This window comes from Chiloscyllium plagiosum, chromosome 18 (assembly GCF_004010195.1).
Source record: "Chiloscyllium plagiosum isolate BGI_BamShark_2017 chromosome 18, ASM401019v2, whole genome shotgun sequence".
NCBI lineage: Eukaryota > Metazoa > Chordata > Chondrichthyes > Orectolobiformes > Hemiscylliidae > Chiloscyllium > Chiloscyllium plagiosum.
The window spans coordinates 24,963,912-24,990,658 of record NC_057727.1 but is presented as its reverse complement, the minus strand read 5'-3'; the positions used below and the strand labels follow the sequence as shown (position 1 = coordinate 24,990,658).

The window sequence follows — 26,747 nt, the reverse complement described above, 5'->3', positions numbered from 1 at the left end:
TGCAAACAAGACCATCCCTTATAAATATTAGCATTTTGAAGAATGAAGCTAAAAATTGTTGAAGAATATTGAACTTCTTTGTGCACATTAATGCTGTTGTGAATCTACCATTGAAACCAAAGCAGGGAATTATTCAAAACAACCTCAAATAAGAACAAAACAATTTTTAAAATGTTGAAATTAAAAGCTTTCTGTTTGGATTATTGGCAGTTCTTGTGTCTTCAACCAATCCATGGATTTTATAAGAGGTAAGGCACTATTTGAATTGTATAATTTTGGTGGTTGGGGGGAGTGGCAATCAATGTGAATCGTAATCATTGTATAAAAGAATGATATTTATAATTATCAGTTTTGGTGTTGTGTTATGCCTGTTTTGCACTTGAATGAATTGATTAAATTAAATGCGCTTTTACAGCTGTATAAGATTCAAGCATGAGCACAGCTTAATACCTAAACAGGCTTAATTGAAAGTCTTTTATATCCTTTCTTTAATAAAAAGGATGTTGCAAAGAATTGGTTGTGATTTTGTTCAATGTTTCAAATCCATTTAACGTTTGGTCCTTTTTTTTGGCAAATTAATTCCCATTAGAAAACTTTTTTGAGAAATCAAAATTAATGACACCAATGTACTGAGACACAGACCCTTATTTTAAGAATCTCTGGAGTGAACTTCGAAACTTGATATTTTCGGAGCTTCAGATTAGAGAGTTTTTACCATTCATCTGGTAAGTTGATTTCTAAAGAACAGCTTTTAATGTGAGGGTAATGCCAATGAAGTTCATCATTGCTTGCTGCTATGGTAGCAATTTATTTCATAACTACCAAAAAACAGCTATAGTTACATTTCACACTGCACGCCCCAAAGGAGTAATTTATTTTGTGATTGATTAAAACCAACTAGGATTAGAAGAACTGCTGCTATCCGAAGGACACAAGCCGGGAGTATTTCGTTCAGATAATCGAATTCTGGATAATCGAATGCTGAAAAACATAGTTTAGCTAAGCAACCTTGCCGGATAATCCGATATTTGGATAATCAAATGCCGGATAATCAAGGTTCCTCTGTATTAGTTAATTATAGGCTGGACAGTGAAGAGCAGGAAAAGGAGGTGGCCAACTTGAGTTTGTCCTGTGACATTGTGTAGAGTCCCAACTAAAGTGTAAGTTCACTAGTTTTGTTTAATGAAAAGCAGTAAATACTTTGGCTACAATTGAGCTGTTGTGTCAAGTCTCTTTCTCCATGAAGTTCCCCTTCTTCCCACCAAAGCATAAATATCATGAACTATTTTTTGTATGAACTTGAAAGATCAATAGGATTCTACTACTACTTAACTGTTGTCAAGATGGAGTGGGCAGACAGACCACCCAGAATGTGTTTTGTTTTGTGATATTAGCTTAATTGATGCATTGCTGGATCATATTCAAAGTTTCAGATCTAGTGGAGTGAACCTTTGATGGTGTTATCTGGATTAGATTCTGGCAATATCCTTAGATTTTCAGTGCCTGCGGCTTACAGTTTGTAATTATGTTATTGTACCATCTCACTTCTCTTTTTGCTTTTCTCTTTTCTACCTTTGCTTCAACAGCAGAGGTCAATGACTGAGTCTGGTAGTCATCTGTTTCCTTTCTTAAATAATCCTCATGTGAGCATAAATGGTGAGCAATTCACTGATAGGGCTTCGCAACTAGCTTGTGCATTCGCACGTGTGAATTTCATGTGGACTAAACCAGGTAAAAAGTAAATGGATTAGTGGTGCTGGAAGAGCACAGCAGTTCAGGCAGCATCCGAGGAGCCGCAAAATCGACATTTCGGGCAAAAGCCCTTCTTCCTGCCTGAACTGCTGTGCTCTTCCAGCACCACTAATCCAAGATCTGGTTTCCAGCATCTGCAGTCATTATTTTTACCTAGGTAAAAAGTAAAGTCAGTAATCTTACCAGATCATCAGGGAGAGATGATTAGTGGTGAGAGGTTGAGAAAGAGAGTTCTTTGTAGTACTGTCAGCCATTGCAAACATTGAACTTATGCTGTTGGCATCACTCTGCATCACAAACAAGCTGTACAGCCAGCGAGGCTAACCAAATCCAAATCCCAACCAATATTGTACTGAGCTTATGACAGCAAGAAGCATCAGAGCATCCTGAATGTAGTTCCAAGACTGAACCCTGTGACATAGTTTGTATTAAGGTATTGATAATCACAAGATTCACCAGTGACTGTTTTCATCCTGGGCTATAGTGGGCAGAAATGCCTTGATTATAACCCGTTAGTCTCAATTTCGACTTTAATCACAAGTTTCCTGATCACAAATGTCCTGTAAAATTACTTAGCAAGCATCCCAGCCCTAAAGATGTTCATTGACGTTTACATTCACTCCAGCCAATCTAGACTGCCCTCCATTCCTGCTTGCAGTACTCCTGGTTGTGCAGTCTTTTTCAGCTTCTCGTTTGACCCAGCTCATGTTACTGGGTTCACTGCCATTGTTTCCTTTCTTTAATGTTGCACAGCTGATGTGTGCAGCAGTACTGGTAGGCTTCACATTTCAGTTCTTCGTGAATAAGCCAGCTTTTGGTTCATATATGTTGCTTTAACTTTAGAATAACACCTATCTTCCTTTTCTGTTTCAAGCATTTCAAGAACTCTTCCTGGTTGTTTCTGATGTTGCCTTTGTATCCCCTTGGGTAGCTTTTGAGCCCAGGCTGTACAGGCATGAAAGTAGGTGATTGATATTTTGCACTTCCAGCCTCCTTGTTGGTTTCTGGCATCACTTTGTTTTTTAAGTGCTATCTCCTTCACTTTGCTTTAAAGGCATCTGGTTGCTCCTTTCAGGCTGGAAGGTCTCTGGCCCAGTGGCTCTGAAAACTTCTCGTTAATTGGATAGCAAGCCTGTCCTCTGACTGTTTACTTGACTAAACTGGGAAAAATCACGATGGTGTGACTTTCTCCCGCAGTGCAGTCCTCTGGCCCATATTTGAGCCTTACAGGGGGTGCAAAATCTTTAGGGAAGACAAATCCTGCTTGTTAACACCATTCATCTCAACAGATTACTGTCAGAGGTGTTGAGTGCTTCCATCATTTCTGGTTTTCAGCATCTGATGTATTTATGGTATAAATTAAATGTTCCAAATTTATTTGCACTACTCCATTCATTTCGGCCTTCCCTGATCATCCATAATTGTTGCAGCAAAATATATTTGATCTGTTTTGAAAGCATATCAAACAATGTATGTAGAAATCAATGTGAACCTATTTAAAACTGGATGTTCTTTCTGAATATTTTTAAGTACTGTAAATAGGAACTGCAAGTTCAATGTTAAAATAACTGGTCCAGTTAACTTTGTACTGTTTTGCATAGAATCTCACTTAGCTGGGCACAAACAGTTACTGTTACTATGATTTTAATGCTAATGGAAAATATAGGACCATGTCTGATCTGATTGGCACTGTGGTAACTAAGAGTAAGCAGTATATTGCTATTTTTGAGTTTTATACTTTATTCATCTTTTTTGACAGCTGTTAATATGTTAAGTATAATTTTTTTTGTCAATCTCAATGTCCATTTCATATAAATTGTTTCTCCCCCCAGTGCCACGTTATAAAACTATCCAGGAGTACTTTACTAAATCAAATATTTCATTTGTGACATTTTTAATAATGTATTATTGCAATATTTACTCTGAAGCATCTTAACTTGTGACTATTGTAGACGAGATATGTGTGTGTTTAGTTTATGCAGAAATACTACATAAAAACTGTAATGACAGCCATGTGTCTAAATTGTATTTAGTGGTTTCCTGATTAAGCCACGAGAGACTGAGTTAGGAATTAAGCTAGAAACTGTCTGGTTTCAAGCTTCTGCAATTAATCAGTCACTTTAAGGAAATTTTTACTTCTATATTCAATATAGCTGTCATTCAGGTTGTAAGTTTAATCAGAGTCAAGATTAGAGTGATGCTGGAAAAGCACAGCAAGTCAGGCAGCATCCTGAAGAAGGGCTTCTGCCCGAAACATCGATTTTTCTGCTCCTCAAATGCTGCCCGACCTGCTGCGCTTTTCCAGCACCACATTAAACTTGACTCTGATCCCCCGCACCTGTAGTCCTCACTTTCGCTTTATAAATTCAATCGCTGAGCTGGTAGATTTGTTCTCGGACATCAGTGAGCCTCCAATGAAGCGCTGGCATTCTGTCCCACTTTCTATTTGTGTGTCTTGATCTGTTGTGGTGGGTGATATCACTTCCAGTTCTTTTTCTGAGAGATCAGTAAATGGGGTCCAGATCAATATGTTTGTCAATGGAGTTTTAGTTTGAATGCCAAGCCTCTAGGAATTCCCGTGTGTATCTTCATTTGGTCTGTCCCAGGATGAGTGCATTGTCCCAGTCAAACTGGTGTCCCTCTTCATCAGTGTGTATGGATTCGAGTGATAGTTGGTTATATCTTTTGGTGGCTAGTTGGTGCTCATGTATCCTGGTGGCTAGCTTCTTGCCCATCCATCCAATGTAATATTTGTGGCAGTCCTTGCAAGCTATTTTGGGTACAATGTTCGTTCTGCTGGTTATTGGTATGGGGTACTTAAAATTCATCAGGAGTTGTTTCATTGGGGTGATAGGCTTATGGGCTACCATGATGCCTAGTGGCAGGAGTAGTCTGGTTGTCATCTTAGTTCCTGGGTGCTGCAGTGTGTTGTGGCTCATTTAACTGCAGTTTGTTTAACTGCAGCTCCCAGGAACGAAGAGAAGCCGAAGAAAAACACCTGTACAACGTATTCAGGAACAACAGGTGTCCGATAAGCGCAATCTGCTGATTCCTACACAACAGACCAACACAAGAAGAGACAACACACCCAGAAACTCTAGCCACCCTGCCATACATTAAGGACATCTCAGAAATGACGACCAGACTACTCCGGCCCCAAGGCACAATGGTAGCCCTTGTTACATTACAATAAAACAAACATTACATTGGACAGACGGGTAGGAAACTAGCCACCAGGATACATGAGCATCAACTAGCCACCAAAAGACATGACCAACTATTACTCATCCATATACACAGATGGAGAGAGACACCAGTTCGACTGGGACAGGCTAAACAAAGAGACGCTCACTGATGAGGATTGAAAATGTGCCCTTGTTCAAGAAGGGCAGTAGAGATGACCCGGGTAATTATAGACCAGTGAGCCTTATATCTATTGTAGGAAAAGTTTTGGAAAGGATATTAAGAGCGAGGATTTATAATCATCTAGCAAGCAACAATTTGATTGCAGATAGTCAACATGGTTTCGTCAAGGGCAGGTCATATCTCACAAACCTCCATTGAGTCTTTTGAGATGGGGACCAAGCAGGTGGATGGGGGTAGGGCAGTTGATGTGGTGTACATGGACTTCAGTAAAGCCTTTGATAAGGTTCCACATGGTAGGCTTTTGGAGAAAATGCAGAGGCATGGGATTGAGGGTGATCTAGCAGTTTGGATTAGGAGCTGGCTTTCTGTAAGAAGGCAGCGAGTGATGGTTGATGGAAAATATTCAGCCTGAATTCAGTTACTAGTGGTGTGCCACAAGGATGTGTTTTGGGACCATGGCTGTTTGTCATTTTTATAAATGACTTGGATGCAGGTATAGGTGGATGGGTTAGTAAGTTTGCAGATGTCACTAAAGTTGGTGGAGTAGTAGACAGTGTGGATGAATGTTGCAGGTTGCAGAGGGACTTTGATAAACTGCAGAATTGGGCTGAGAGGTGGCAAATGGAGTTGAATGCAGATAAATGTGAGGTGAGCCCTTTAGAAATTCAAGTTAGGGACAAAACAACTGCAGAATGCTAGAATCTAAAGTAGACAAGCAGGAGGCTGGAAGAACATAGCAAGCCAGGCTTGCTTAGTTTTTTTGAGATTCAAGACAGCTGTCTGCTTCCCCAACTTATCCTATTCTCTGTGTGAGCATTGCATCTACATTTTTGTTTTTGAAAAATAGAAATTATATTGGCCTGCAACTTTATGCCAGTTTTAATTTTAAAATTCATGTTTTCAAAGAAAAATTGAAAGTGGTTTGTTTTGATGATGCCTTTGATCCAGTGCCTTTGACCCTATCAAAGAATTCTCTGGTGTACTGTTTGAAGCTGAACAAATAAGAGTCACACAGCCCCAGAATGTTGTCATAACTCGTTATTAGCAGTCGCTTAGTTTCCTCTTGAGTTGTTTGATGTTCTTGTAGAAATGAGATAGCAATTTTTTAAATCAAACTTGAACATTTCTTGTTGCAGTGTTAAGTTGATCATTTTTTAACTTCTGGCACTTTGTAAAACTGTTTAATGAGCAATAAAGGCTAAATGATATCTGCACTCGAAGGAATTTGTCATTCCATTATTTGGTGAAATCAGTGCAACTGTGTGCTCTGCTTTTGCATATGGAATTACATTGAATATATTCCACAGAAACAGTCCATTCAGCCCTATTTGGCCACTTGAGCCCCTTCTCTCTGCACAACATTACTCAACTTCATCCATTACAGCCCATTCACTGCTGAAACCCTCAATTCTGCTTGTCCCTCTAAACTCAATTCTTCGAAACTCAGACCCAGCTGGTCTCCCACAGTCTCCCTCTGTAGCCTAAGTCATCTCAAATTCTGCGTGTGTTTTTACTTGCACTAAGTTTCTGTTCATCATCATCCTTGTGCTTACTAATTTGTTGCCTCCCAGTAATGTAACACCTTGACTTTAACAATCCCATCCTTGTTTTCAAATCCCTCCATGGCTTTGCCCTCTCAATCTTGCTATCTCCTCCATTCCCTCAACTCTCTTTAATTCTGACATCTCGTACATTACCAATTATAATTGCTTCTTTTTTGGGCCATGCTGGGACACCATGCTCTTTGATTCCCTCTCCATTCCACTGCCTTAGTACTTCTCTCTCATCTTTTTAAGTCCATTCTTAAGTCCCTTGTTCACTGAGCTTTTGGTCAGCTGATCTAATATCTCTGAATTTGGCTCAATGTTTTATCATGTTTCTGGGAAACATCTTTGGGATGTTTCATTATGTTAAGTGTCCTACAGAAATCTAAGTTATTGATATGTATTTGTTCCTTTCCCTTTTTAATAGGTGGTGATATTGACAAAAACTAGCACACTTGAATGGTTTTGCAGAAACATGAATTGTTTAATAATTGCCCCACACTAAAGGAACAGATTTTAAAAAAACTAAAGTATTTCATTATTTAACATACAGATGTGCTGAGATGAAGTCATATGTTCAGAGTATTAATAGTATTCTTGAACATTATAATCGGAAAATCTCTGCTTCTGAACTTACCAGTATGGCATTTTTCCACTTATTTACTTAAGTAGAAGGATACTAGACAACTGATGAGCACAGTATTGGAAAATTCTGGCCCATAAATGTAGAATGTGTATTAGGTGGCTGTAATTTTCTCCTTTTCCATTTTCCTTCATATATCTCACTGGAGGTTATCCAGTCTCCTCTGTACTGTCTTGATGACTGTTGCACTGTGCATGACTTTAGGATTGCTATACACTGATTTCAATAAAAGTCATTTTAATTGGGAAGAGTTGCTATTCAAATAGTGTGAGAAATGGGAAGTTTTTTTTACAAATTTGGCAGTCTTTGTGTTAAGGCTATTTTATTTTACCTGGCAGTGCCTGGAGAAAAAATTAAACTAGCTCGTGAGGTCACCACCTGATCTTTGTGTTGGAGAGGGAGCTACTTTTCATACCAGGCCAAGCAAAACACCTGACTATATTGTTAGTTTAGCCATATAAATGTTTAAACCGAAAGTACCAGGCAATCACTGAGCTCTCCTTGACTAAGACAATGAAAACTCATGACGACAGCAGTTCAAAGGCTGTTAAACACAGACCAGCAGCCAAACCTGCTACCATCCTGATCTGATGGGTAGATGTGCTGACTAGGTGGTGTTCTTTGGCTCATGCAATGATGATTAACGATTGTTCAATAACCACCTAGACATTTTATGGAGAGGTTGCGACAGTTAGTGACCTTTTGAGAGTAGAGTATGGAAAATGTTAGGTGGTTTGGAATGCTGAAACTTGTACTTGTTCCCTCATGTTAAACTTAGTTTCAGTTTGGAACAAACTTAAATCTAATATTTAATTATAGAGTCATAGAGATGTACAGCATGGAAACAGACCCTTCGGTCCAACCTGTCCATGCCGACCAGATATCCCAACCCAATCTAGTCCCACCTGCCAGCACCCGGCCCATATCCCTCCAAACCCTTCCTATTCATATACCCATCCAAATGCCTTTTAAATGTTGCAATTGTACCAGCCTCCATCACTTCCTCTGGCAGCTCATTGCATACATGTACCACCCTCTGTGTGAAAAAGGTGCCCCTTAGGTCTCTTTTATATCTTTCCCCTCTCACCCTAAATCTATGCCCTCTAGTTTTGGACTCCCTGACCCCAGGGAAAAGACGTTGCCTATTTACCCTACCCATGCCCCTCATAATTTTGTAAACCTCTATAAAGTCACCCCTCAGCCTCCGAAGTTCCAGGGAAAACGCCCCAGCCTGTTCAGCCTCTCCCGATAGCTCAAATCCTCCAACCCTCAATTGAATAGTGTTTTGAAATTTAAAAAAAAATACTGGAAATACTCAGGTTTTACAGCATCAGTGGTAAGGATCGGAGTTAACATTTTGGGTCAATGAACTATCATCAGAGCTCCAATATGTTGAACATTGACTAGAAGCACTCTGTTCAAATCTCCTTGATGGAATATTGTTGATGCGATTTTTTTTTAAATTCTGCAATAGTATTTGATTTGCCTTTGAATATTTTTCTCAAGTTATTCAGTGCACATAATTAATAATTCAGGTGAGATAGAATAGGGAATCAGCATGTCCACAAGCTCGAAAGAATTGTAGTTGGTCCATGGCCATTTTGAGGTGTTGTGAGGGGCCAGTTGCACTTAGCTATTTGTCATTGTCATGATTACTGAAACTCAAGAAATTGATAAATTTTCACCTGCTTTGAATAAGTTTGAATGATATTAGAACATTCGTCATTAGAAACTCTGGCATTGGGAAGGTCATAGAGTCATAGAGATGTACAGCATGGAAACAGCTTCGGTCCAACTCATTCATGCCGACCAAATATCCCAACCCAATCTAGTCCCACCTGCCAACACCTGGCCCAAACCCTTCCTATTCATATACCCATCCAGATGCCTTTTAAATGTTGCAATTATACTAGCCGCCTCCACTTCCTCTGGCAGCTCATTCCATACATGTACCACCCTCTGTGTGAAAAAGTTGCCCCTTTGGTCTCTTTTATATCTTTCTCCTCTCACCCTAAGCTTATGCCCTCTAGTTGTGAACTCCCCACCCTAGGGAAAAGACTTTGTTTATTTATCTTATCCATGCCTCTCATGATTTTATAAATCTCTATAAAGTCACCCCCTAGCCTCTGATGCTCCAGCGAGAACAGCCCCAGCCTATTCAACCTCCCTATAGCTCAAATCCTCCAACCTTGGCAACATCCTTGTAAATCTTTTCTAAACCCTTTAAAGTTTCACAATATCTTTCTGATAGGAAGGAGACCAGAATTGCAAGCAATATTCCAACAGTGGCCTAACCAATGCCCTGTAGAACTGCAACATGACCTTCCAACTCCTGTACTCAATACTCTGACTAAGAAAGGAAAGCATAACAACTGCCTTCCTATCTACCTGTGACTCTACTTTCAAGGAGCTATGAACCTGCACTCCAAGGTCTTTGTTCAGTAACATTCCCTAGAACCTTACCATTAAGTGTATAAGTCCTGCTCGGATTTGCTTTCCCAAAATGCAGCATCTCACATTTATCTGAATTAAGCTGCCACTTCTCAGCCCATTGGCCTATCTGATCAAGATCCTGTTGTAATCGGAGGTAACCTTCTTTGCTGTCCACTACACCTCCAATTTTGGTGCCATCTGCAAACTTACTAACTATATCTCTTATGCTCACATCCACATCATTTATATGAATGATGAAAAGTAGTGGACCCAGCACCGATCCTTGTGGCACTCCACTGGTCACAGGTCTCCAGTCTGAAAATCAACCCTCCATCACCTATTCTCTCCCTAGTTATCCTTTTGTCGTTAATATATTTGTAAAACCCTTTGGATTCTCCTTGCCTACCACCGACATCAGGCCCACCGGTGTATAGTTCTCTGGCTTGTCCTTACCACCCTTCTTAAACAGCGGCACCAGGTTAGCCAACCTCCATTCTCCTGGCACCTCATCTGTGACTATCGATGATACAAATATCTCAGCAAGAGGCCCAGCAATCACTTCCCTAGCTTCCCACTGAGTTCTAGGGTACACCTGATCAGGTCCTGGGGATTTATCCACTTTGATGCATTTCAAGACATCCCGCACTTCCTCCTCTGTAATGTGGAAATTTTTCAAGATGTCTCCATCTATTTCCCAATATTCTATATCTTCCATGATGCAAATACTGATGCAAAATACTCGTTTAGTATCTTCCCCTATTTTCTGCAGCTCAACACAAAGGCTGCCTTGCTGATCTTTGGGCCCTATTCTCTCCCTAGTTACCCTTTTATCTTTAATATGTTTGTAAAAATACCTTTGGATTCTCTTTAACTCTATTTGCCAAAGCTATCTCATGTCCCCCTTTTGCCTTCCTGATTTCCCTCTTAAGTATACTCTTACAGCCTTTATACTCTTCTAAGGATTCACTCAATCTCTGTCTATACCTGACACATGCTTCCTCCTTTTTCTTAACCAAATGCTCAATTTCTTTAGTCATCCAGCATTCCCAACACCTACCAGCCTTTCCTTTCACCCTCAATAGGACCTGTTGAACAAAGGCAGATGCCAACCTCCAGGAAATTGAATATAGGAAAGAAAATCCCCATATTTAGTTATCTCTTTAGGCTTGCTTAGGAATAAAATATAAATTTATATCTTGCGTAATCATCACAACATATAGCTTTCTGTAGAGATCAAAATCTTGAAACTCAACAGAGCTGAGGGTGCACTTAGAGGATGTAGACTGCAGTGGTTCAAGGCAGAGGCTGACCCCACCAACTCCATGGGTATTAAATGCTGGCCTGGCCAGCAAAGTCCACATCCAACAAATGAAACAAAAACAAAAAGCTTGGTCGTTGCTCTGTGTGACCTTTTCTGTTACTTCCGCTTCAAATCACAAGTGTAAAATCTGGGCAGATCTTTCCTTGCAGAGCTAATGGCGCAATGCATTACCGGTGCCACACAAAATTGAAAGGCTATCTGCTAACTCAGATAAACATGAAGGATCCCATGTCATGATGAGTATGAAGTTCTTGGGCCCTTAGGTCATCTTGAGAAGATTTCAGAAGTCCAGCAATGCAAATTATCTTAAAATTAAATGTGATCCCCAAAGTATCACAACCTGAACCAAGTCACAGCAACACCTGCAAAGTATTGCTTTGGACCCTGCCACTGCTGTGCACAGGATGTGAAGAACTGGAAGCATTGCAGAGTCTCAAAACCTCATGGTTTTTGTCCATGCCATGTTGTCAAAGCGACAAGAAGGACATACTAAAAGTGGGGATATGTGAGCTGGTATTCCTACCACATGTTCTATCATCTCTAGTGGCAATCTACTAATTTCAGTGTGAATCATTACTAGTGTTAGCATACATGAGCCAAAATGAACTTTGAACACTGTGTGTGCATATGTTCTCATTGGAGATATTAACATATTTTGCCAGTTGTTGCTCAGCTGCAGCAATAACTTAGATATAGCTAATTTTTATATGGTAAAAGTACTTGTATGAAGACAATCCATGGAAATTTTGCACAAAAAAGATGAGCCTGAGTGAAAAGCACTACCACAAACTTTGTCTGATCATGTATTAATTTGTTCATTTTTGGGATCTTGCTTAAAAGCAAGTTGACTATTACAATTTATCTGTATAACAACAATGAGTGTTGCTGAGAGCACACACACATTAGGCTGAGCAGGAACAGGCTACTTGGCCCCTTGAGCCTGCTCTACAATTCATTAAGATCATGGCTGATCTGATTACTCCACATTCCTAGCTACTTTTGATAACTCTTCAAAGGAAATATTCTATCTTTTTTCCCCCTTTTTCTGAATGAATGTTTTGGATCATCCCATAAACTGAAATACTTTAATAGCAAATTTCTTCTAAATCCTGTAAAAATTTGTATCAGAACACTTCACTTCAAAAAACTCCAAACAGAACATACACATAACAAACTGTTACCTGTTAATTCAGTTTACTCTTGTATTTCTTGAAACTTCAAGAGTGACTTCATCCAGAATTAGATTTTGGCAAGCTTGAAAATAGCAATTGTTTGCTTCCAAACACTTGAAATATGTTAATTGACCTGGAAATAGTGATATAAAAAAAAAGATCATGGCAACATTTGCAAATCTCGTAAACTAAATTGTCAAGTTCCTTTGGCAAGCCTAGGTTCAGAAAAATTCTCAAGAATTTCATCTTTTAATATTTTTGCTAACTCAGAGCCTGTATTTTAAGTACTGGTGTACAAGTTGATTAAGTACCTCTTAATTGGATGTTGACTTGCAGTAGTACCTTTAAAGATGTCTTTTAATCTACTTGTCATTGCTATAAAATGTATTTGCAGTTGAATTGGTCAAAAAGTAATTCATATTTTATAGTGATGTCATATTCATAAGGTTCTATTTGTGTACTTATTCTTGTCAGTGAAATGTCCTGTCCTTGGTTGAATTCAAAGGCAAAGAATTGTTACAACAATTAAGTATGATCACGCCTTGGAAATCATTTTTGTAGAATTCTAATATCCTAATGATTATAATGGAAATCTATAAGAAAGGACAGTGCCATTAGTCGTGTCAGGTCAATCAGAAAAATACAATTGTACAAAGACTTTGACAACAGAATAAATGCACAATGAAGAGTACAGGGAAGGCATGCCAGGAACATGACCAGGCATACCTAAAAATGAGGTGTCAACATGGTGAACCTGCAAAACAAAACTACTTGTCTACCAGTTGGCATAAGGAACAAGTGATGGACAGGACAAAAGTATTTCACAATGAATGGATTAGCTTTAAACACTGCAGTCCTGCTACATCCAGTTGTGAATGGGGGTGGACAGCTAAACAACTGACTGGAAGAGGTGGATCCACAAACCTACTGTCTTCGATAATAAGAGGGACAGACACATAAGTACAAAAGATGAGGTTGAAGAATTTGTAACAATCTTCAGCCAGAAATGCAGAGTGATTGACCATCTCTGCCTCCTCCAAAGGTCCCAGTATCATGGATGACAGTCTTCAGAATTTGTTTCAAGCTATACAATATTCAAAACAGTTGGAAGCAATGAATACTGCCAAAGTCTAAGGGCCTTAACAGCATTCCTGCAATAATACTGAAGACTAGTACTCCAAGCAGGCTGATGCCTAGCCAAGTTGTTCCACTACAGCTACAACATTCCACCTGACAATGTGGAAAATTACCCAGTCTATCTTATATGCAATACAGAAAACCAATTAGTGCCCCATTTTGATCGTCAGTAAAGTGATGGGAACTGTAGTCATCAGTCCAATCAAGGAACACTTGCTTAGCAACAACCTGCTCACTGATGCTCAGTTCAGGTTCCAACTAAGACCTTCTGCTCCTGACTGCAATACAGCCTTGGTACAAACATGGACAAATCAGCTGATTTCCAGAAGTGAGTTGAGAGTGAAAACCCTTGATATCAAAGCTGTACTTGACCGGTGTGGCATTGAGGAGTTCCAGTAAAACTTGAGTTAATGGAAATCAAAGAGAAATTTCTCTTTTTGGAGTCATGTCTGGTACAAAGGATGATGGTTGTGGTGGTTGGAGGTCAGTCATCTCAGCTGTTAAACATCTCCAAGAGTTCTTCAGGCCAGTGTCCTCAACCCAACATCTTCTGTTACTCCATCAATGACCATCCCTCCATGAGAGGTGGGGATGTCCGCTGATTGTACAATACTCAGCACCATCTGCGATTCCTCAGATATTGAGACAGTCCTCCAAATGCAACAGGACCTGAATGATATCCAAGCTTGGGCTGACAATTGGAAATTGACGTTCAACCATACAAATACCAGTCTGTGACCATCTCCACCAAGACTCTTGACTTGCAATAGTGTCACCATCACTGACTTCTCTACTATCAACATCCTAGGGTTGCGATCGACCAGAAACTGAACTGGACTAGTTATACAAGTACTATGGCTACAAGAGTAGATCAGAGGCTGGGAATCTTGCAGTGAGTAACTTGCCTCCTGACCTCCCCAAAACCTGACCATCATCTGCAAGGCATAAGTCAGGAGTGAGATGGAATGCTCCTAACTTGCCTGGATGAATGCAGGCTCCAATAACACTCAGGGAAACTTATCACCATCCAGTACAATGCAGCCCACTTGACTGGCACCGCATCCAGAAACATTTAGTCCCTCCACCAATGACACCAGTAGCAACTGTGATTATCTGCAAGATTCATAGCAGAATTTCACCAAAGCCCCTCAGCACACTCAAACTAGCTCCATCTGGAGGGATGAGGGCAACGGATGCAAGGGAAGACCACAACCTACAAGTCCCCCTCCAAGCCATTCACCATCTTGACTTCAAATGCATGTTTTGTTCAGTATTGCTGGGTCAAAATCCTGAGACCGCTTCCCCAGCAACACTGGACTGCAGCAGTTCAAGAAGGCTGCTCACCGCCTTCTGAAGAGCAACTCAGGATAGGCAATAAATGCTGGTCTAGTCAGTGAACCCAAAATTACATGAATGAATTAAAACTAAACAACCATTTTGAGCTCCATAGTTCTCAAAAGTGAATGGACATAGCTATTTCTTCTTCTACTGCTAATAATGTCTAAATCTGTAGATATCTTTTGAACTACTATAAATGGATTTATATTAATCTTCTGTATGAAAGTATTACAGTTTTTTATGCTGTATGTTCGGACTGATTTATTAAATTTGCATGAAAGGGCTAATGTGCCTATATTTTTGGGTACAGCAACTGGTACTCACCATCTCAGAAATATAGCATTGTCTATTGTGAACCTCACAAAGAAGAAATGAGTCTTCATTGATATTTAAATAGCTTATTTAAATGAATGAATTTTTGAACTGTAGTGCATTTTGTGCTGTCAAAATCTGGTGGTGAGACTAGTACCATTTATTTTTCAGATGGAAGAGTGATTGATTGCAATAACATGAACATGGCTTCAGAATGCAGGGACAGATTTGATACTTGAAAATGACATTTGAGGCCTGGATACATAATTCACCTGCCCCTCCTCTCTTCCACTGCCCATCCCACTCCCCATCCCAAACATGCGCGCACACATTCTGACAAATGCACGTTTTTAGCAATAGAGGAAATAGGCAAGGCATAATTCATTCAGGAGGAAAACTTGAACTCAACAAGATCATTTGAACTCAGCGCTGAATTCAGAAAGAGCCCATTTTGACTGATTCAGGGTTTTAATCCACTTTGTGGGAGACATGAATTGATAAAATAGTGTAGGTGCTCTCAAATGGTGGCAAGGAATCTTGACATTTCTCGAAGGACTATTTTGTTCTTAAGAATTATTTTCTTTCATAAATATGAAATGCTTGGCTTCAAAAGCTACAATTAATTCTATGGGGGTTTCTGAGTTCAGTTTTATTTACTGTTTAGTGAAGCTGTTAAAGGATTAGCTGTCTTTGTGAAGTTTCAGTGAAAGACTATTCAGCCTGGTCAACCATGAGGTGTAAATGTTTTGGAAGTGGTTTCTAAATGGGAAGGTTTTTTCATTAAACGTATGAGCGTGGACTATATTAGATTGTGAAAAGTTTGTTTTATTTATTTCCACATAGCACCTGACATTGTCTCATGTGGAAACTGGGTAGCTAGCTTTGGAAATCGCATAACAGGTATGATTTGCCACCTGGGAGGGATGGAGAGGAACACAGTCGTGAGTTAACATTGAGGATATGGTGTCATAGGAGTCTTGACGGCATATAACTCTTACATGGAAAAAAAAATTCTCCATTTGGGCTTCAGGGGACTGTTAGAATTGCCATATTTGTGAAAGAGGAACATAAAAATAGGAATAGGCCATTCCGTCCCTTGAGTTCATTCTGACATAGCTGATGAGCTATGATATGCAGAATGCCAATTTTTGATGTTATCCCCCTTTATTGTTTGAAGTCAGTGTTATCTCATAATTGATTGGTCTGTCTTGAATATTCTCAATGACTAGGCTTCCACAGCCCATTTCTTCTGTATTTTAAATACAGTTGCTCTGCAACTTTGGGGGTGGTATCTGGAACCAGGGCACAAACACCCCCAACAATGCCAGGGGAAACATCCTTCAGAAATTTTCAGTTTAAGTGATATGAAATCTAACACTCAATGAAATATATGTACTCAGGCAATCTGATCTGATGCATTTGCTAGAAGTGACATTAACTTAAAATCCAGTCCATGTTTTGCAGTATTATTACCTAAACTTCATGAGAAAAATTGTTGAGTAAAATGCTTCCAGATTTGGGTATATAATGCTCTAAAAATTTTAATTTGTGAGTTATGAAATTGCATGATCTTCAAGTAGTATGACTGCTGAAAATAATATCTGAAACCTCAATTTACAGTTTCTTGTCAAATGTGTTATGCAAAAACTCTGATCTATTCTTCACTGGCTGCATATGTACTGTTTTATTGTACTAGACAAGTTGGAAATACTTCAGGCAGCTGGGAGTTTAAACAGTCCCCGCCAGATGATTTAGGGTGTATTGTTAAATCCTTGCTGTCATCTGGTAAGTAATATTAAGGGGCCCCACAGACAGCCAGCATTACCCAATGGTGAACTCGACTGTCAAACCTCATCAGACTGTTTGGACTTTTACCTTACTTGGTAAATTTGTGAGCGTCATACATTTTCAGTTTCAGGATCAACAATCAGGATAACAAATCAATGTTGCAAGTACAACAAGAAGCTGAGCAAAGAAACTTTTAATGCAGTTTCCTTGAAATGTTAGTACGTTTTCCCTAAATAAGTTCTGGTGGAAATTGTTTCAAGCCTGTGAGTCATTAACTGGCTGCACCAGGAAATAATTTGCCTTGCTCCTGAAGGCAGCTCTTTGCTGCAACTGTAAAACTCCACAGTCTGTGAGAATAAAACGTTCAAATTGGTGATGTCAATACAATGTGGAATCTAATGTGGAAATACTGTATCTCTGTGAGGACCATCAGGTACGTCAACCTTTATGTCCTTTTATCTTTTAGTGTGGCTGAATTCTGTGTCATTCAAGAATTTGAATGGTCTTGCATGTTTTATTTTCCTTTGGAAAACAAGTCTGATCATTTATAAAATGAAGCAGACACAGTGTAAATGGTTGCTGGCAAGTATATGAGCTTTTAATGTAAAAAGTTTTGAACACACTACTTATAGTTTGTGCCTGACCGCAATGTGTGAAATTTGTTCTTTATTGCTTCCTTGCTGTATTACTGTCCACAATGATACAGGGCTGTACAAGAATGTATGCAATTTAATTCTTGTTTTTTTGGGCCATGACAATTGGCTTCAGTATTGTGCACCAGTAAGAAAATGCAAATATAAGGTTTTCATGATTGTTGAAATAGATTCTGCTTTCAGATCTCTCACAGGGGGAGAAAAAGAGATTTTGGGGGACTTTGTTCGATTTGACAAAGCAAATTTACAGTTCAGTTGGCTTAGAAACTCGGGGTGGGGGCGGGGAAAAAGGTCATGTCATTTCCTGAAACTGACAGCAAGTTTCCTGGCAGAACTGGGAAATCTTCTGGACTCAGCAGTAGTTTTCCAATTTAATTTAGATTTTCCCAGAGTTTCATAGGGTTTATGGAGCTTGTTTGATAGCAGAAGGTGCAGAATGGGAGGTTGGAATGCCATGACAAGTAAAATGAATCAACCCTATTTAGATGTGAATCAGAAAACATGGGGTTTACTGCAAGGACTTAACATTTGTTTCCAGTCTTCTGGAAACCACAGTGAGTAATACTGCTGATGTTGAGGAAAAGAGCTCCATTGAGTACAGCTATTTGATTCCATTTTTTCCATTTGTCTCACATCTTTCGCACAGAACCAAGATTCTCACTGCATACAGTGAAAGCTGTCACCAAAATAAGTCATGATGTTAGAAGGATCATTTTCATTGACTTGTGTTGAGAGAGAGTTAGGGATGCAAGTTTAACAGCACTTTAGGATTTCCGTTTTATATAAGGTTTATTTCTGTAATCAATTCTTTTTCATTTCATCCTGCAGGTGAGAAGACTGGCAACCTATTCCTAAGCAGTGTCAATAATACTCTGTAACCAGTCTTTATTGAAAAGAGAGCAGTCCTTTGTTTTTGGTGAACCATTTGGTGTCCTATTCATATCTGAATAGAATGGCAGAAATTTAGCCCACGAGAAATAATAAAACATGTAGGGGTATGCACATCTAGTTGAAATGGGCTTTTTAATATAGCTGTCTTATATTTTGCATCATTGAAAGAATGTAGTTTGAGAACTTGGTGACTGCAGAATTTGTTGCAGTAGACTCCGCATCTCTTTTATCATAAACCCCCATGCCCTGATTGTTGGCTTCTTTATGCAAGTGTCACACAGTAGTTGAAATGGAGATGAAGTTTAATTTCAGCACTGGCAAAATTAAAGTTAGTGCCAACAATTGCAAAAAGGTGGAAGCTGGGATGATGATGTCAGCAAAAAACAATTCCATTCTTCTATAGTTACGTAAAGAACATAGTAAATTACAAATCTGAGAGTTTGAGAAGTAGTCAGAGTAGTCCTTTTACCTGACTTTGCTTGTAGAATTTTTTTACCTCCCACTGCTGAAACATTTTTTGTTTCCTTTGTGAAAATTCATGTGGAACAATTAAATTGTTCCTCTTTAAACATTAAGAAATGAATCTAGGCCAGTTAGTGTTTTGGCAATGAAAACTTTTAACCAAGATTAAATTGCCTCTGAGAGTATGCAAAAATATTTAGAAAGTACCTTCCACAACCAGTGTTCCAAAGCACTTTACAGCCAATGAAGCACTTTGAAAAGCAGTTACTGTCTTCATCTTCAATTAAAAATCACACAGTGCCAGGTTATAGTCCAACAGGTCTACTTGCAAGTACTAGCTTTCGGAGTGTTGCTCCTTCATCAGGTAGCTAGTGAGGCAGGATTATAAGACAGAATTTATAGCACAAGATCATATCTCTCTTTTGCATGCACCTGCGTACCTATATAAGTCTATGGGGTGCATTTGCATTTGCAGATACATTCTATGTTGCTAAAAAAGCACACAATCTGGAGACAGTCAATCCATGTGACATTTTATGAATTCCTGCTTTGGAAATAGAACCAGTCTGGTTCAAGATTGGAATATAGACAGACTCAAACCTCACACCTTTAATGAATTGTTTGAGTAGAGATTTCACCTTTTATGCAAGTGTCTTGCAAGAAGTTCTGAGATTTACGTATTAATGAATTAATCTGCAACCCATTCTAAAAGATGAAAGAATTAACAGCATTCTACGTTTGTTCAATATATCATAACAGTTGCATGACGATATGATCTGGTGCTGTAATTTCTGTGTTTTATGATCCTGCCGTACTCGCTATCTGTTGAAGGCGCAGTGCTCCGAGATAGTACTTCCAGATAAACCTATTGGATTATGAACTGGTGTAGTGTGATCTTTACCTTTGTCCACCCCACTGACGCCTGCACCACCACCTCATAATCTTAAGCATCAAAGCAACCAATTAATGCACAGCAAGCTTCCACATAAAGAAATGTGATAACGATCACATCTGTTTTTGTGATGTTAGTCAAGTGAGATATATTATGTAGAACTCAGAGGTCAATCCCCTTGTATGTTCCAAATTATTGCTATGAGGGCTTTTAACCTGATTAGAAAGGAAAAATTGAACCTTAGTTTAATGACTGTTTGCTGAGAGATGACACCTCTGAAAGTGCACCACTTTCTAAATGCAGTGTCAGCCTTGAATTTTGAGCTCAAGACCTGGAGTGGATTTGAATCCACAGCCTGCAAACTAATGAGGCATAGTCAACAAGCATAGGATTTGTGATGAAATTAGAATTTTGGGCCTTGATTGCACTACGGTGCATACTACTTTAATATCTGGATTGGAATTAAATTGGAAAGACCAAGATGGACTCAACGCAATCACTATTGTGCAGCAACTCCATTGGTCATAATGTTATGTTAGTGAGTATTTGAGCAACTGAACCTTGTTTTAAGGAAGCCAGGTATGGTTGTAACATTGATATTCAGTCACAGGATCAGTTTTTACAATGAATATTCAGGTCAGCAGTCAAGGATTTTGGATATTTGGTTAATTTTTAATGTATGTATTCATGAGGTAAGAATCTGGCAATCAACTTTTAATCAGCATTGATGTAGATTGTTTCGTATCAGTGGAATAGCTGAACTTGAGAACAGTACATCCTGAAATAGAAATGGGAAACGAGCCAATAAATCTGATATCATACTAGTGGATGTCAACATACATGAACTTTGTAATGGATACTTGAGCAGCATTAGCTAAAGGAAAGAGTGTGACATTAGCTATCAACTCTAACTTTTGGAATTGTCAAGAACTCACTAAATTCAGTGATCAATGTAATTAAAAATCGCCTTTTAAAGATGCCACATATATCTCCCTAATAAGTGCAGTCTGAAGTAAAAAGGGAATGAGTCTGAAACAAATGCTTTATGATGATGTCCTCCTGAAAGAATGTCTAGAGCGTGCAAAGTACTTATTCCACACAGCAGAACTGCTCCAATTTTTATTACTTTGTCTAGTAATAGTGTGCAGCTAGCAAACTAAATCACTTTTGGATTGAATTCATGGCTTTTGCTTTTGGCTGGCTCAATGAAGTAAATGAAGTAATGGTGAAATTGGAAACTTTTTCTGGTTGGATACTACTGTGTTCCTCCTTGTTTACTTGATTGCATGGTTCTGTTTGTTTAGGGTATCATTTGTTCTGTTGTACACCTGTGACGTGTGTTTCCAAGGAATGATTAGGTATTTTGAAGAGCAGAAGTTTTTGGAAATAATGAAACTGTACGCTGTCTCTACATGTTCAAGTTTTTAACAGACAGTAATGAGCAAATCTGGGGTTTGTCTGAGATGAAGGTAGGAGGCAACTAAAATAGCCCACTGTAAAAAATATAGCTGTGATTGCAGAAACAGAAAATTAAGAATGGCTGATAAGATTTTTTTTCGCATCAGTGTATTTCAAGCTACCTCATGGCTCATTTTCTGTTACTTCTAAATACATGTTTATTTCCATGTACATTGGTATTAGCAATATTTTGTTGTAGGGAAAAACACCCATCTCTGAGTCAGAATTGGGGTTTGATGACAGTTTATTGCACAAGGAAATACTGGAACTCCAGGGAGACATTACAGCACAGTGATCAGCTGCGAGTCTTCTCTCGACCCCGAGCTCTGGTGAAGAAACTTCTGTACATCCTGTGATACAATAGGTCACTGATGAGGTTGTCTTTGTAACATGGTTTGTTTGTGGCAATCATTGGCAGAATCGTTGATAGTTTCGATACAGTCTGTCAGTTCCAATGCAGCCTTGAATCGTTGATAGTTTCGATACAGTCTGTCAGTTCCAATGCAGCCTTTGTTAATTTCCAGGTGGTCATTGTCAATTTCAGCGTAGACATTGTCAGTTTCAGTGTCTGCATGGAAATCCATTGCTCTCATAATGGGTGCTAATTGCTCTTCCTAACAAGGATGATTACTACAGCCCTGGCTACTACCTTATTGTATAGAGTCTGTATCAAGCTGTTTGCATTTCTGAGAGAGGTGTTGGCTGGACCCAGACACTTCCGCAGGCATTGTTCGTTACTTGTGTATTCTCTCCCTCACCCGTCTTAAACTAATCAACTGGGTTGTGAGTGCATTGTGCTGGCATTCTCGTGGCCCCAAGCAGTGTCTGTATTTGCTCTGCTGTTTCACTCCATATTGTGATCCGGCAACCATCTTGTGTGTCAAGTTGGCCAACTGATGGCTCAGCAGCCATCTTGTGTGTCCATGTGCCTAGTATCACCCTGCCCTGTGCCATCTCCCTCTTCAGTGTAAAACATAAACTATTTTCCTGTGCTTCTCTATTCTGATTTACAACATTGGATGTTCTCTTGTGTATTTTTACTGAAACATATTTGCCCCATTTTGATGATGTGAAATATATGTTAATGGTAAGGTAGACGTATATTCATTCTCACAGCTGGACTTTTTAGTATTTTTGAATGAGAAGTTGGTGAAAGTGCAAGTGAGGGGCACAGGACCTTCAGAGAGTTGTGTACCTCCCTAACCTTTTGGATGTAAAGACTGAGAAATAAACAGGAACAATGAACAATTAAGAGAACATTAGAAAGTGTCAAATCAGGCCCAAGAAGCAGAGGGAAAGACTAATTGGATTTAGGGGCAGTTAAAGCTAGGAAGGAAAAGTACAATGTAGAAAAATAATCAGTATGTTTTGAAAATTGAAACTAATACTTGAAAAATTTTTTAATAGTTACAGCCAATAACTGGGTTTTCAGATTTGTCACACTTTTAAAAAGCAACTTGTACTTGTAACACACAGACTTAACATTTTAGTCATAGCTATTATGCAAGTACAACAATTAAATGCTAATCAAAGACACAGTTTTACAGTGTGTAGCACAGTTTAGACAGCAATTTCTAGGTAATGGCATTTTACAATGCAGCTATCAAATGAATTTACAGTACTATTTAAATAACTGATATTAATGTAATTTTTCATTAGCCTATTGTTATGCAAACAGCAATAACTGAGCCATTGTAAACATTTTACTTAAGGACAGCTTTGCCATATATGTATCATCTGTCCATTCTTAAGTTGGCAATTTCATGTGGGTAGATGAATTTACTCAATATAGTTGAACAATTTTGTATATAAAAATAATTACCACTTTTGTCTACCTTATACAATCATACTCTTTATCCTTGTTTGGATAATTGAAAATTTGGATAATTGATTATCCATTTTTGCTTGTCATATGGTATTAGATATTCAGAAAGTAATATAATGTTGTAAAAATGTATCAATGGATTTCTCTCTGATTCATAGAATCCTGCGATCATACAATATAGCACAGTATAACAGAATATTGTCATATCCATATTGAATTTTTTGGGAATTCTATTGCTGTGTATTGTTTTACTCTAAAAAGTGACAATTGATGAATCTAGAGTAGAGGATTGTATGGTCATCCTTGTAATCTGAAATCTGTCAAGCAGTTTACAGTGTTATATTACATGAAAGGGTCTACATAAATATATGCTGTCATTGAGTTGTATTTTAAGCAATAGTATTAGCTTCCTTTTATTCCTGAATTACATTATCATCTCCAAAGTCACAAGGTTTGTGCTCTCTGTGGTTACATACAATCATTGCAGAAACTGCAAAATAAGAATTGCAGAAAGACGTTGGTTGTATTTTGTTCTTCATTACATTCTATTTAATCAATTGTCTGATCAATTTTCTTTGTTCTAAAACTAGTCTTTGAAATGATTTCTATTATTTTTCTTTTGGTTTTCCCTTCATTTCTGTGACCGATGTGATTATCTGCAATGAACAAGAGGATCACTGTCCATCTGTGTTGAAAGATGGTATTGTACTTTGACAGCACTGAATAATGTTACAGGGTTTAAGTTAGGACATCTGATGTGACCTAATACTGATGCTGAGATCCAATTGCACCACATGTTTGTGCAAAGCGACTCCATTGTCAGTCACCTTGCCTCCATATTCAAGCTGCTTAGTGTTAACAGCAAATCGTCATTTTGCAGCAGAAGTAAAATATCATGATTACTATGTGTTTTTGAGACAAAGTTGCAGTTCAGACTGTTGGTGAACAGAAGTCATCACTAGTTAGTTTTGCTGTTAAATTTTAATCCAGCCACCTGTTCTATAACTGACACAATTTCTAGAATAATCTTCTTGAAGTGAATTGGACACCATTGCATTTTTTCCATTTTCATTTTATTGAAACTGGATTTAGGATCTCAGGGCAGTGAATCCCAACTGATTTGTATGTCAAATAGAATGAACTGCTAACAATGATACTATAGTGCGAGATGTAGATTCAGATGTCAATTTGAACAGTGTAATAGAGGGATAAATGTTTTTGACAACCAATAACCGCCTAGCATCTGCCTGTAATGAATTACCTCCTCTTGTAAGTCAGGTTGACTCAGTGGCTGACTTTCAGGTGAATCCCAGTGTTGTGATCACTCCAGGTGTGGAATGATGAGTCAGCAGTTAAGGCATCACTACATTTCAGCAGGGTACTGACATTTGGTTGAAAAGCCGAAATGAAGCCATAGCTACCTGTTCACGTGGATGTAAGTGTTCACATGGATGTAAGTGATCCCATGGTATTACTTGACACTGAGGAACTTCTGGTATCCTAACCAACATATATCTCTTAAACAAAACCACCAACTACACAGCGATTAGCTCACTCAAAAGAAAATAAGTAACACTTTAAAATTATGTTTTGGAGATGCCGGTGTTAGACTGGGGTGTACAAAGTTAAAAATCTCACAACACCAGGTTATATTGCAACAGGTTTAATTGGAAGCACTAGCTTTCGGAGCACTGCTCCTTCAGGTCATTGTGAAGTACACAATTGTAAGACACAGAATTTATAGCAAAAGTTTACAGTGTTATATAACTGAAATTATATATTGAAAAATACTTTGATTGTTTGTTAAGTCTCTCATCTATTAGAATGACCATGTTAGTTTCACTTCTTTCATATGCAAATCACAACTTTTTTTTAAAAAAATGTTACGTTCTCAGGTTAACTTTAACAATTGGTGTCAGTCCAGATAATGTGTTGAAGGTGTTCGCCCCCTGTGTTCTGTTGATGTGCCATAATGTTTAGACTGACTCTAATCTAAAAAAAAATGAATTAACAGAATCTTACATGGATTCATGCAGTTTTTGAGCAAAGTACAATGTAACTCTGAAAGTACAAATTCATCCCACAAACGTATATGTATATTTTGTGTGTGTGTGTGGGGGGGGGAGTTGGGGAGTTGAGTGTCTGAGAGAGATGTATGTGTATAAAGGGGTCTTAGTCTGTGAGAGGGTGCATGTGGGAGTGTGTGGGGCGTGTCTCTAAGAGTCAGTAGGACTCCTACAGACACGCACACTCTCACATGCACCCTCTTACCGACTTACTCACACACACACACACACACACACACACACAACCAAGACACACACACACACACACTCACATGTACCCTCTCACAGACCTTGACCCCTTTACACTCTCACAGACACACACGCACACACATGTACACTACACATATACGTTTGTGGGGTGAATTTGTACTTTGCTCAAAAACTGCATGAATCCATGTAAGACTCTGTTAACTCATTTTTTAGATTAGAGTCAGTCTAAACATTATGGCACAGACAACAAAACACGGGGCGGGGGGGAGGTGAACATCTTCAACACGTTATCTGGCTGACACCAATTGTTAAAGTGAAGCTGCGAATGTATTTATGAAAAAAACATTTTGTGATTTGCATATGAAAGAAGTGAGACTAACATGGTCATTCTAACAGATGAGAGACTTAACAAACAATCAAGGTATTTTTCAATAATAATTTCAGTTGTATCGCACTGTAAGCTTTTGCTATAAATTCTGTGTCTTACAATTATGTACTCCACAATCACCTGATGAAGGAGCGGTGCTCTGAAAGCTAGTGCTTCCAATTAAACTTGTTGGACTATAGCCTGGTGTTGCGATTTTTACCTTTAAAATTAATTGGCTATAAACTAGTTTAGAGTAGCCTAACATAGGAACAGGAGTAGACCATCTTACATGTCTGCCATTTAATATTATCATGACTAATCCAACACTTCAATATTTTTTGCACCTATTTATCTCCATCATTGATAAATAAGTTACAAACCTCTATCTTAAATATACTCCAAGGCTGAACTTCCACAATCCTGTGGTAGTGAATTTCAAAGCTTCATCAATCTGAGAAAAACAAAATTCTTCTCACCTTGGTCTAAATGGCATCCCTCTTGTTTTTAATTTCTATCCTGTAGTTCTAGACTCCCCAACCAGGTGAAGCATTTCACCTGTATCTGCCCTGTCTATCAATTGGATTAAATTCCTGACAGTGTGGAAACAGGCCATTTGGCCCAATTGACCCTCTGTAGAGTGTCCGCTCCTCGGCCCTTGAGCCCCGCCCCTCCAACCGTCACCAGGACAGAACCCCGCTGGACCTCACCTATCACCCCACCATCCTCCATATACAGCGTATCATCTGTCGTCATTTCCGCCACCTCCAAACGGACCCCACCACCAGGGGTATATTTCCCTCCCCTCCCCTATCAGCGTTCCGAAAAGACCACTCTCTCCGTGACTCCCTCATCAGGTCCACACCAACCCAACCTCCACTCCCGGCACCTTCCCCTGCAACCGCAAGAAATGCAAAACTTGCGCCCACACCTTCCCCCTTAATTCCCTCCAAGGCCCCAAGGGATTCTTCCATATCCGCCACAAATTCACCTGCACCTCCACACACATCATTTATTGCATCCGCTGCACCTGATGTGGCCTCCTCTATATTGGGGAGACAGGCCGCCTACTTGTGGAACGTTTCAGAGAACACCTCTGGGACACCCGGAACAACCAACC

At 39.0% G+C, this 26,747-nt stretch overlaps 1 protein-coding gene across 5 annotated transcripts in view; it reads left to right on the top strand.

Annotated features, from left to right (window-relative positions):
• The window catches only part of iqsec1b (IQ motif and Sec7 domain ArfGEF 1b), a 489,188-nt gene that overhangs the window by 313,011 nt on the left and 149,430 nt on the right, over nt 1-26,747 (top strand). Inside the window, exon 1 of one of the 5 annotated variants that reach the window (XM_043707988.1) lies at nt 17,048-17,239. The exons of the other annotated variants lie outside the window; for them this stretch is intronic. Within the exon in view, the coding sequence (XP_043563923.1) occupies nt 17,193-17,239 (47 nt within the window). The 5' untranslated portion in view covers nt 17,048-17,192. Of the gene's footprint in view, nt 1-17,047; nt 17,240-26,747 lie in introns of those variants that run through there. 5 annotated transcript variants of the gene reach the window in all.